Raw genomic sequence first — 13,191 nt, 5'->3', positions numbered from 1 at the left:
ACAGAAGGGAAAAACAGAAATATGCACTCTATTTTTTTAGATAAGAATAAAGGTCTTTACTCTTTTTTTGCTCATCTGGATTCCACTTTAAACCAGCTGTGTACCATCCTCTTCACTCAAACAGAAAACAACCAGTAAAGCACTTTCAGACTAAATCCCCACACAGGATATGACTTTAGGGACCCAGACTGAGAGGATCAGACCCTCAATATACGCTCCTCAGGGCAAGTTATGAGCTAGAGACCACGATGACTCTGGTGAAGGAAATTGGCATTAGAACAAGCGTAAAAAAAAAAGAAGAAAAAGAAAAAAAGAGGACACAAAGATGAAGGGCGAGAAAATAATAGGCTGGTGGGGGAAGCACTGCCAGGAAAGGAAGAACTGGTTAAAACGCAGGCAAATGACGAGTGGTTCCGGTGAACGCTTGTTCAATTTGTTCTTTGAGCCTGAGCTGTGCTACTTGTGTCTTGTCAGTGGAACAGTCTTGACACGTTGCAGGAAATTTATATTGTTCTATACAAGCTGTTTCCCACTAATAATAGGGGAAAGGACTGTATGAGCCTTTGAGGGAGGGGAAACAAATTCTCCGAGCGGTGAGAAACTGCTCTGCAAAAAACAAACTAATAAATTGTGTGGGAGAAACACTGGAGGTTATCAGTCATTCTCCAGCATTCAGCTTTCTGGCAGGTTCTTGGCTGATAGTGCTCTGACCTCAAAGGAAGGCCTTGGTGCCGTACTGTACAGGACTGTACAGCAGGAGTCAGGCACGTATACCTAAGAGCCACTTAAACTTATCTGATCAACCCAACAAATACTCCCGTCCATTTTCCCGAGAGACACTTAATAGAGATTAATGGGCATTACCATGGCACGTCAAACTTCTAAACATGCAAAATAACAGATTACTGGGTCAGATATGTGAAATATCCTGAATTCAGTGCAAATTAGTCAGCCATCATTTTCATTCCAACATAATTTCCTATGTAAAGAGTGATGAAAAGTTCTGCTGCCCAATTTCATTTTGAACAATTTTGGACCATTTTACTGTCCCTTTGACTATTTGAAGAAGAACGTTTGCAATTTCACCAGAACTGCCAAACTTGTACAGAGTAAACATCAAGTCCTGTGTCAATCTGAACTGACTTTGATGGCAATGATACCACCACCAAGTAGGACTTTCAGGGGAAATAAACAGGTTGAGCATCTGAAAGCAGATGCGCTGGGAGCTGAAGATGGTACAAAAGGAGGCAACATCGAAGTGCATAGAGCCCACATTGAAATCAGGTATGGTTTTTGTTTTTTTATGGGCAAAGATGTGGAAGTTCTTGATCTCACCCAGTATATGATTCATTTTAATGTAACTCAAAATGCTGGAAAGCAGCAGTAGAGTTTATGTGCTTCCACTTTCTAAAAGGAGTCTCTTGTTCAGTGGTTCATCTTTTTACTTCAACAGTTAAATCAGTACAATTCTGTTCAACTTCAGCTGTGTTGTAATATGTATTTTCTTTTTTATTTAAAGACCAAAGATTGTAATACTGACACTAAAAAGTGCAGCTTTGCGATCATCAAAGTAGGGCATCCTTGTATATATGAAATACACAAAACCCACATAGAAGCGCCACAGCAGTTTAGTCATTTATACAAGGACGGAGATAAAAGTTGTACATGCCCAGATTGTAAACAAACAAGAGTCAGTACGAATAATATACATTCCTAAGAGCCACATGGTGCCATTTTTAAATGTAGGGAAGATAGCTCATCATTATCATCGTCGTTTATTTATATAGCACTTGGTAGACCAAAGTACTGTACAATACAAATATAAATATAGTAACAAAATAGCAAAAACCAGACATAGCAATAAAATTGATGAAAATGTCAGTTACCCACAGAGTTAAAAGCCAGGGAATAAAAATAGGTTTTTAATCTGGACTTAAAAACTGGCACTGATGTAGCCTGTCTAATATGGAGAGGAGGTTATTCCAAAGCATCGGAGCTGCAACAGAGAACGGTCAGTCTCCTCTAAGTTTCAGCCGTGACTTAGGGACTTGAAAGCAACAGCTGCTCAGCTGACTGAAGCGAACGAATGGGGACATGGGCCTCAACAAATCAGACAAATAAACAGGTGCCAGACCATTTATAGATTTAAAAACCAATAAAAGGACTTTAAAACACATCCTAAATTCAATTGGAAGCCAATGTAGAGAGGCCAAAACCGGAGTGACGTGGTCGAATTTCCTTCTGCCAGTTAAAAATCGTGCCGCAGTATTTTGCACTAGTTGCAAGCGTGACAAAGTGCCCTGCCCAACCCCTATTAAAAGAGAATTGCAATAATCTAAACGTGAAGTAATAAAGGCATGATTAACACTTTCCAAGTCACGCTTGGAAAGAAAGGGCTTAACCTTCGATAAACGTCTGAGGTGATAGAATGCTGATTTTACCAACCCGTTTACGTGACCATCAAAGGTAAGTGCAGAATCAATTTTTACTCCGAGATTTGTGATCGAACTCTTTAAATGGAAGTCAAAGCGGCAAGATCAACATCTGGAGCGTCAGAAAAATGATTTGGGCCAAATAAGATCGCTTCCGTCTTACGATCATTAAAATGTAAGGTTTTTTGCCACCATGCTTTAACATCACTAAGGCAGTCAAGCAGAGGTCGACTTGGGAGACTATCAGAATGACTAAAAGGTACATAAAGCTGGCAGTCATCTGCATGTAGATGGAATAACACTATGTTTTTGAAATATCGCGCCAAGAGGCAAAAGATACAGTGCAAACAATAATGGCCCAAGAATAGATCCCTGTGGCACACCCCAAAGCAGAGGGGCCACAGGGGATGAAGCCGACCCCAACTTAACACAAGAGGTCCTGTTTGAGAGATAAGATTTTAACCACAACAGTGCTGAACCAGAAATTCCCACACAGTGCTGTAAGCGGGAGATCAGGAAATCGTGATCCACTGTGTCGAATGCAGCGGTCATGTCTAAGAAGACCAGCACTGCATATTTACCATGGTCTGTCGCTATCAGAACGTCATTCATAACTTTTACGAGGGCTGTCTCCGTACTGTGAAATGGCTTAAAGCCGGACTGAAAGATTTCCGACAATTGAGAGTCATTCAAATAGTCCATCAACTGAGTATAAGCAATCCTTTCCAGGATCTTACTAAGAAAGGGAAGTGTGAAAGGGAATGTGTCTAAAATTTTACATGACTGAACTGTCAAAGCCTGGTTTCTTAAGTAAAGGATCTATGACTGCATGCTTAAGCTCCTTAGGTACTTGACCAGACAAAAGACTAGTATTAATAATGTTCGGAATGTGTGGTCTGATGGTAGGAAATACCTTTTTGAGAAAACGGGGAGGAACGTCATTTGGAGAGCCACACGGGATTAGCTGACTAATCCTCTATATTTCCTATTTTCTTCATCGCTTTAGATGTTATAGATCTTATTGGGTGTGGGTATGCGTGAGTTTGACAGTTTTGTTAAACTCTGCAGCTAATTGCTGCTCATTGTACAGTCAGAATTGTCTGTTAAGGGAACACTTAGCAGAGCATGTGAACAAACTGAAAGTTTAGCTGAAAAGAGGTCAGATCAGAGTGATACTGTTACAGTATTTCCTTAGAGTTCCTTGTCCCTTATTATTTCTCACTTCACTTCTCCTGGCTAAACTTTCATAGTAAAGGGAGAAAAAAAAACACACAAAATTAAACAAAAGTTGAGCCAAAACTCTGATAAAGACAGCTGACCTGCTGAAGGCTGGCAGCTGGAGCAAAAAGCCAAAAAGCTTGGGGGTTTCCTTCAGCTTGAGGTGGGGGTCAGCAGTGGCAGGAAACATGGTATTTTTAATCTTAACTGCCAAAGGAACAGACTTGAGGTTTGAGTTGCAGTTAAGTGCAGTTACTGAGTTTTCATGTGCGCCCACTGTTAAATCCTGCTGTCTCAGCAAGTACAAGAAGAAATGTCCTGAATGACCAACTGTAACCTGCAATTTGCTAAGATACTGCATCGGTGATTTCAAGAAATTTAACAGCCCAGGATTCTAACAAAACAGATTGGCTGTTTGGGAGAACAAAGCAGAGCTGGACTCCGGTCAGCCGATCAGCCTGACGCCTGCCAGACCACCGGCTCCGAGACCTGAATGAGAAGCAGGTGGGAGGTCTGGGCATCCGGGGAAGGTGAGGAGACAGGCTGACTTTCAATTAAAGAGGGCTGACAGAAAAAAAGTTATTAGCAACTGAGGCACAATATGCTTTTTTACCAGGCTGCAAAGAGTGGGTCTTTTTCTCACTTAATCATTTCAAATACAAAAAGTGCTAAAGTTCAAAAAGAATTTCTGATGTAACTTCTCAGTCTGAGGCAACATCTTTACATTAAAATCAATTAATTATATAAAAACAGAGAAAATGACATTATCAACCAACTAGTTTCAATTTTCTCTGAATTGAGACAAAAAGCACAGAAATAAGGAATACTCAAGTTGTCTCACAGATATAAAAAAGGAAATAAGACAAGGAAAGACGAGGAAAATCCTACTAAATCATCTTAAGCAAGACGTTATCAGCTGAACACACTGCTGTGAAGTGTGTGTGATGAGCGGTACTACAGTGTCCTTCCCCTGTGGACAGCAGGAAGCTGAGAAGCGTGCAGGCAGGCAGGCAGACACTTGGGTCAGGTCCAAGAGGAAGTATCTGGGATGTGTTGAAACTGGATGAAATGTGCTTCATCTAAATTATATACAACAAACTTTCCTCAGTCCATCCCTCCTACTGTTTCCTTTCTTGGTTTGTCCCTCCCTTTACTTTGAAACTGGTGATTTCATCAGAAACGCAAAAACTTAAAGCCGTTCATCAGCGCAATCACAGAGAGAAGTGCACGAGTGCAGTCTCACACGAATGCAAAGAGGTGTGACATGCTAAGCTGCCATTATAGACTGATAAGCTATATAATACTGTTTTGTTCCATTCTATGATTATAAGCCACTTTCTAATGGCGTACACATATATCCGCTAATTGGATTAACAGTGTCTTTAGTAAGTGGCATTTGGGCTTTGTGGTAGTATTTGAATAAAGATGATTACATGTGGTGTATATACCAGAAAACAGACATCTTGGGATTGAAATTATGTGTCTGTGGGTGTAAAATCAAACCCACCCTCCTCTTCAGGCGATCCCTCTCCTTCAGAGTCAGTGTGTCAGCCTTGGCAATGACTGGGACTATATTGACTTTGCTGTGGATGGCCTTCATAAACTCCACATCCAGTGGTTTTAGACTGGGAAAGAAGGAAGAACAAAGAGGGCAATTAGGACACAGTGAAAAACTGTTTTGAAATGACAAAAATGATAAAATTGGACACGGAATAACTGCCTTTCACAGCATATGACAGTACTGAGAAACAAAGCAGAACTGAAATGTGTAAAAGGAACTCAAGTTAATCAAAAACGCTAATGCTAAAGATGTCATAAACAGCAAGAGTTGTGTAGCTTTGAAATACCCAAATTAAGGAAGTTCTGCTTTAGAACCACCAAACATGATTAAAAGTAGTGTGTTAAGTACAAGTCAGCTCATTTCTGGTGCCTTTAGTGTTGTGTCTGTGCTTACTTACCCATGTCCAAACGGAGAAATGAAGTAAAAGCAGCAATGCACTCTGTTGTCCACTATGTGTCTGCGATTCAGCCCACTCTCATCATGGAGGTATCGTTCAAATTGATTGTCGATGTACTGGATGATGGTCTTAAAACTGAAATCAAATACAAAACCCCCCGTCCCAAAAAAGACCATTTATCTGCACCAGTAAGGTATTTGTTAGGTTTAATACACAACTTATTTTCACTCCAAGTTAGATTTTCTCATACACAAAGAGCAGGTTAGAGCTGTAAAACACCTGTCATTAGGTTAGAAGGGTCAAAGTGAAGAAATAGTTTCTCAGCATAAGGCCAGCACATACTTCCACTGAATTGAACACACAGGATGATATAGATCTTCAGAAACCTGCTTTAACTCCCACAAAAACCCTTTAGAGTGTAGTTTTACATGTCAGGCAATAGATCACTGATATTATAAATCCTCCCGGTTTATGACTGAATGAATGGGTCATTTCCAGTTGAAGGGGTTTATGTCCCTGTAAGAGCTGGAAATTCAATGGAATCAACTTAAAATGAAAAGTTTTGTTGCTGTACCATCTCAACCTCCCTAACAACAGCAGTGTTACTTTTTAAAAAAGGAAAGAAGGAAAGCAGCCATTTTCACACCATCTGTTTCTGACTCATAAGATAAAAAAAATGTAGCTGACGGGTCCAGTTTTATATCTTCTAGCCAAACAGTCAAATATGAAAATCAACTTGCAGAATGAACATCATTCCTATTTCTATCAGTGTTAAATAAAGCAACCAAACATGCATAACGTTAATGTTTAAATCATACTATTCCATTAGTTTTAACTTTTACCTCTTTACCTTCTCTCAGTTCAGTAGTCTAAACTAGCGGTCCCCAACCCCCGGACCGGCACGGGTCCATGAGTCGTTTGGTACCGGGATGTGAGAGTTGTGAAATTTATGGTTTTCAGGGTTTTGATCGGTTTTTATCGTTATTTTTTTATCGTTAACTCGGTTTCCCTGGGTCTTTTCCCATGTGTTATGAAGAAATCTTCCATTTTTTTTGGTACCACTACTGGTTTTATTTTGTTGTATTTATCTGCGACACCTTAAAGGCCGGTCCATGAAAATACTGTCGGACATAAACCAGTCCGTGGCGCAAAAAAGGTAGGGGACGGCTGGTCTAAACTGTTGTCTGAAATTTACTCTTCATCTTTAATTTCTAAATAGCTCTTAAAATTTGGTTTAATTTACCTACCATTTAATATTCATAATCTAAATGCCAAAAAAGTGGCACACAAATCTTGCAGAAAGAAATGAAAGGTAAGTGAAGAAACGTTTCCTTTTATTAAGTGTGGAGTTGTTATGAAGAGGACCCAAGAATGTAGAAATACAGCTATGCCAGCACAATTAACAGGAAACGTATCCTGGACAGAGAACCCACGTTGACAGTAGGACGCCCCACAAGTAAGCACACATACCGACACATTACAGACGCATACACACATAATAGGAGACACGGAGAATGCAGGGGGAGGAGAGGTAGGAAATAAGGAGCATGAGACAAAACTTGGAAAAAAAGGCGCATCGGGGACAGGTGGGGAGGATAGGATATCACGCTGCACACGTCTCAAGTTGTTCTAACTCCCCCATAACAACAAAAAAAAACATAACAAAAACACACCAGTCCTGGCTGTTGATGGCATCGCCGTATCCAGGAGTGTCAACTACAGTGAGACGAAGCTTCACTCCCCTTTCTTCGATCTCCACTGTTGATGCCTCAATCTGCACTGTCCTCTCAATCTTCTCTGTTAAAACAAATCATAAGAAAAATTACACCAGATTTTCCCCAAACCGTCGGTTTTGCCATATAAGAGAGATATGTGTTTTCTGAACTGTGAGGGCCTGGATAATTGTTTTCAAGCTAGAGCCCAAGTCCTAATCTAAGTCAAGTCATAAGTAGGGCAGGGTCACATTTTGAGACTGCAGCATTCTCAGCATTCCACTTGAAATAACACTTTGCTGGAGACATTGCAGTAGGCCTTTTTTAATATTAAAGTGTGCATAAGTGTGTGTGTGTGGTGTGTTTCTGTGTGTATGTGCATGTATGGGAGTGTGTGTGTGTGTGTGTGTGTGTGTGTGTGTGTGTGTGTGTGTGTGTGTGTGTGTGTGTGTGTGTATGTGCATGTATGGGAGTGTGTGGACATACCTGCAGCACCAGGGATGTAACGTTCAGGGTAGAGATCAGTGAGAAACAGGCTGTTTATCAATGTGGATTTGCCCAAACCAGACTCCCCTGAAAAATAGAGACTAAACTATAAATCTGTACTTTCAAGAGAAAACATATGGAGTACTTCAAACTTTTTCTGGTATGCCCACTTTGAAACTTGAGCACTTGACCACTCACCTACAACCATGAGGGTAAATTCAAACCCTTTTTTCACTGATTTCCGGTGCACTTGGTTAGGCAGGTTAGCAAACCCTACATAACCTGCAGCATCTGGAAACTGTAGCACAAGAAAAACAAATAGGATCAGAAACTACAAAAAATAAGCTGCAAACTAGTCAGAAGTATATGTGATGTTTTGCATTTAGGTGATAGCATAGTATAAGTATGTTACATGACATTTTTCTGCTTATTTCTTTCATCTGATAAATCCTCTAAACAACTCCTGCCTCATCATTTTATGAAGTCTAGGTGTACAGTTGAAGTGTATAAGAGAGAGATTGATGATGATACATATCACTGAGAAACTTTAAACACACAATAAAGCCAAGCCATGAAACAGTTGCATTTAAACAGGATATCCTCTGTGGATGCTTGTGAAGGCGTGTGTGTTAGAGATTACAAGTACCATGGCCCTTAATCACCAGATCCTTATTATAAAACCACCCACCAAAAATCTGTCATAGTTTAATCTAAACTGTGATGTGAGGAAATTTCTGACATTTACTCACCTTTCCTTTCTCTCCAGACTGAGACATCGCTACTGTTTATGTGATGTCTGTCAAGCCTGTAGGAGGGGGAAAAAAGAGTGGTAAATGACATGTCCTGCTGCGACCCATTGTAATGATTCAGATAACTTTTATGCATCATAAATATCTATTGAGTTGAGCAATACATATATGTACACACACACACACAACTTTTCACTCTGTAAAAGTTGTATCCAGCAAATTAATAATAACATTTTGTGTAGCCTATAAGCTCAACGAGGCCTTTGTTTTTCCTTATGTTTTAAAATTTTATTGCTGTTGTGACTTACACCCTTATGGTTAAATCAGTTGTTCAAGTTTAAGCCTGAAAAAACACTGATATCTGTTAAACCACCATAAAATAAGTGACATATTTATACTGGATTTATGCTGCACAGCTGAAAAAACACCCATTTGACTTGAGTCTGCTTCAATTTTCTTATGAAAAACAAAATGTAAAAAAAAAAAAATAATTAAATCAACCAAATCATGAATGTAATCATTTAGTTTAAAATACTGACATAAATTTAAAAACATTATTTTGTGGAAAGCAACTGAAACAACCTTTTGAATAGAATAATTAATTGATGTTTTCGAGGTTTTAGAGCTGTGCTGTCACATTGATTTGTAGGATCCTAGTAACCTCAGAGAGCTACAAAGAAAGGTGGCAAAAAAAACCCTGTAGAGACAGCAAAAATGTTGATATTTGACAATTTATTTTTATACAATTAGAAAAATGCTACATTTATACCTTATATCTTTGCAAAAAGACCAAAACATGTAGTCCAAGTTCAGATGCCGATGGCCACACCATTGTTAACACTATCACTCTCACTGCAGAGGTTATCAAATCTGCACAAGTAACTTCCCAGACTCTCATTAAGCTGTTACAGTATTGCCTGCTCATTGCTCCTGGCTCTCCCTATGACCCTGAGCAGACGACAGAGCAACAGCCTCATTTGATAAATTCGCTACATAATGACTGAGCAGGAAGAACAGGCTCCATTTTATCACCAACACACTGGGACTTGACAGGTGGAGTGTGATAAGCATTAGAAAGAGGCAGGCTCCCGTGTGTTGCCAAACGGAGATGCACTCTGGTTAAGTAATCTTTGCCGGTGGAAAGACGTGGCATGGGAACCTGATTTGACCGTGGCATTTGACAAACACATTTGTGGTCACCTGGGGAACCATTTCACGCTGTTAAATGTATTAGATGGTAGTTGGGAGTAGTCTGTATCTAGATCAAAGTGGGCAGCGATCTGTCCTGCTGACAGGGTGGTTTCACCAAGCACACAAGGAGAACAATGGCTGTTTATCCCTTTCGTTCCTGAAGCCTTTCCTATATAGGGCAGCTGGGCTTACAGAGAAGGGGAAACACGTGCCTGAATCCTGAAGACATTTTAAGACCAACCGCATGCAGGACAGTAAGGGGGAGACTCAAACCATTTAGAATGGAGCAGTGCTGAATTAAGGTAAAGGGGCAATCCAAGTGATCAGAGACCATATGAGGCCTTGTCCTTAAATTCATCAACTTTAAAGCAATCTCCATGGAAACCTTGAGTCCCTGGATTCATGTGGATGTTAATTGGATGAGTGCCATCTACATAAACAGTGTCGCCAACCAAGCACTCAACAATAGCACTCCCTGATGACAACAGCCTCCTCCCTGCTGTCATACCACTGCCCTGAAATTGCTTGAATTACACTATAAAGAACCAGAAACCTGAATCCAGCCTCCAGTTCCCAGATACCAATCCAACCCATCTATGCAGCCTAGTTTCTGTTAGTTTAATTTCTGGGCCATAAAGAAAGGTAATTCTGTTAAAGCACAGAATGAGATGATAAACCAAAGACTTATGCTGCCGCTGACCCTCCAACATCTTTACACAGACTTTGTGGGTCTCAATTAGGACACTAATAAAAACATGACCAATGACTCAAGGCACCAACATTAAAAGACACCATGTGTACTCACACAATGGTGAGATGAATACACCCTCTAATATAATTGCATCACGTAATGCTTTGGAATGAGAAAGGATGACTGGAACAAGCTAAAGATTCAAAGATTCCAACCTACACTTTTGAGTTTCCAAGGATCTACTCTTTCAGACACAGAGGGCAAACCAAAATCTCCCATTGGCCAAGCCCTGGTGGATCAGAGCTACTCTGGCTGCACCGGATGAATAAATACAAAATAAGTGGTTATAATAATCAAATCCATGACAGAATTTTGCTCAAGTCACCACTAAATACAGAGTGAAGAATTTGGAAACAGAAAACCACCTGCCTCTTGTTATTTTTGCAAGTACTGTTAAAAATTAAAAATGTTTCAGAAATTTGAATACATTAGGAGGACAGGAAAATTTAATAGACAGCCTATCAGCAGCCATACATCCCGAAAGAGTAGCAATATATTCAAAAATTCAGAAATGTTACCCTCATAGTGGCGCAAAGCATCAAAGTCAGTGAATGCAGCTTTCTGACCAAGACTGGTAGTGTTAGAATATCAGCGCCCTTTTTTTCCCCCTAAGGAGGCTACTGAGAGCTAACCACTTTTACTAAGGTTTTAGTCTCAGAAACTGCATGACAGGCCAGCCAGCACATTGTGGAAACATAAATATTGCTGGCACAGTGCTGCCATGTTTGGAGTATGTACACATCACCCACAGTTTGAAGAAGGTTGAGCAAATCCACAAAGACACTACACACACTAAACGCCATTTGTTTAGGCTTCTACCTGCAGGCAGGTGCCTCAGAAGTAGACAGCAAACAGACCATGACACAGCTCAACTTATTTATGTGCAATATGTTTATTTCAGTCTTTTCATTTTATATTTTAATTGATCTTATTTACCATGGCAACTTAGCACTCTTATCCAAATATTGTAAGTTCTGATTTAATAAAAATAAATAAATTAATTAATTAATTAAACTATCACGCCTCTAACATGGAGATAGCCAAATCCATATTCTGAAGGAATCCATATTTGAAGTCAAGTCTTCAAGCCGGGTGGGTGACACCATGGTTACACTCTATGGTCACAACTCATGACCTACAAAATCATTTGTTTCAGGCCTAAAAACACAACAAAGGCAGTTATTAATGTGTTTTTACAGTTAATGAGTATCTGAGTTAAAGCAGCAGCCCACACAAGTGCATTCAGTTGTGTTGCACACTCACACACTCTAAGTGTTATTCTTCTTCAGGCTCTGTGGGAACCAGCATTAGACCAGCAGCAGATTAATTAAACTGGTCCAATATCTCAGTTGTAATCTCTCAAAGACAACACTACAGGACAGACAGGCGGGAGGCACACTTCAATAATACGCTCTTAATAATGGCCATTTAATCGGCCAGGCTGCTGAGCTGCTTACATACACATACACACTGGCATCAGTGGGCCAGACATGGGGGAGATTAAACAGTTAGGGCCAAAAGGGAAAAATGCCACCTTAGAAAGCCAAAGTTGTTGGCATGTAATGTATTTACAGTTGATTTATTGGCTGGAGTGAAGCCACGAAGGACCAGCAATGCTAGAAGAACTATTCACCTTCCCTGACAGGCAGTGTCAAAGGTCTGCAGACTCGCTCTTCTTGGATTAAGGCCTCTCTGAACTTATTGAAAAAGATGAAACAATGATTTAACAATGTGGAGACTTTATGAAGTCAGTGGCATAAGTACAAAAATGGTAAATGACTGGCAACTGATCAAAGCAACAGGAACCTTGGAGCAGCTGAGCATAATAAAGTGATGTTTGGCAAAAGACCTCCACACGTAGACAATACAACACACAGAGAAGGGGGCTTGACTGTAATTAAGCAGCCCTTGGGGGTCTGAAGGTAGGAATGGTGGGCCAAAGTGGTGTAATAAAGACACGATACAGGCTTTTAAGCTGTGGTTTTGGAAACACTTAAAAATATGAGCCCACAGAGAGGAAAAAAAAGCCACAATTGGCGGAATAAGAACGCCTTTCGACCACAGGCAAACCACCAGGACTGTTCGTAACACACACAGAGTTTAAAGCTTAGGATGATTTATGACAATGAGGACAACATAGGAAATTACTGAAAACAAGTGGGAGCCATTCAGTAACAAAATATTATCTTTATAATACTCACAGCTGCTGTAGACTGGTGCACAGTTAAAGGTGCAGGTAATATAACCTGTTCATTTCCATGCTCATTTCCTCCCATTAAACCTCCATAATAATATTTGTAGAAAGCCTTTTATCAAATCACAACACAAATTCCACACTGACTGATTGTAAAGTGCATTAATTTTTTTGAAATTTATTTCAAAAACATCACACTGCAAAACTACTTTCTCCAACATCAGAAAGCACTAATCTTCTCTATAGTTGTCTTACAATATACTCAGCCAATATTAGCCAATCAAAGATCTGTCTCTATACATCATATGCATAAAAACATCATGTAGAAAAAGATGTTTGGGTTCATTTAGAACTGTTGGAATTTTTCAACTCCATCTGCAGCGGAGTATAATTACAGCCACAGGCCTTGGGGGCCAGTGTCCTGCAGGTTTTAGAGCGCACCCTGGGTCAACACACCTGAATCAAATGATTGGTTCATTACCAGGCCTGAACTGGAGGTA

At 40.0% G+C, this 13,191-nt stretch overlaps 1 protein-coding gene across 1 annotated transcript in view; it reads right to left on the bottom strand.

Moving 5' to 3' along the window:
• Positions 1-13,191, bottom strand: part of LOC146376411 (septin-2) — a 28,108-nt gene that overhangs the window by 12,441 nt on the left and 2,476 nt on the right. Inside the window, exons 2-7 of the mRNA XM_084945891.1 lie at positions 8,556-8,611; positions 8,005-8,104; positions 7,807-7,893; positions 7,282-7,405; positions 5,609-5,743; positions 5,158-5,275 (exon numbers count right to left, since the gene is read on the bottom strand). Of these exons, the coding sequence (XP_084802017.1) occupies positions 5,158-5,275; positions 5,609-5,743; positions 7,282-7,405; positions 7,807-7,893; positions 8,005-8,104; positions 8,556-8,582 (591 nt within the window). The 5' untranslated portion in view covers positions 8,583-8,611. The remainder of the gene's footprint in view (positions 1-5,157; positions 5,276-5,608; positions 5,744-7,281; positions 7,406-7,806; positions 7,894-8,004; positions 8,105-8,555; positions 8,612-13,191) is intronic.

Source organism: Perissodus microlepis, chromosome 12, assembly GCF_051167445.1.
Source record: "Perissodus microlepis isolate ML-2025 ecotype Zambia chromosome 12, ASM5116744v1, whole genome shotgun sequence".
NCBI classification, from domain to species: domain Eukaryota; kingdom Metazoa; phylum Chordata; class Actinopteri; order Cichliformes; family Cichlidae; genus Perissodus; species Perissodus microlepis.
This window is presented reverse-complemented; position numbering and strand designations above follow the sequence as displayed.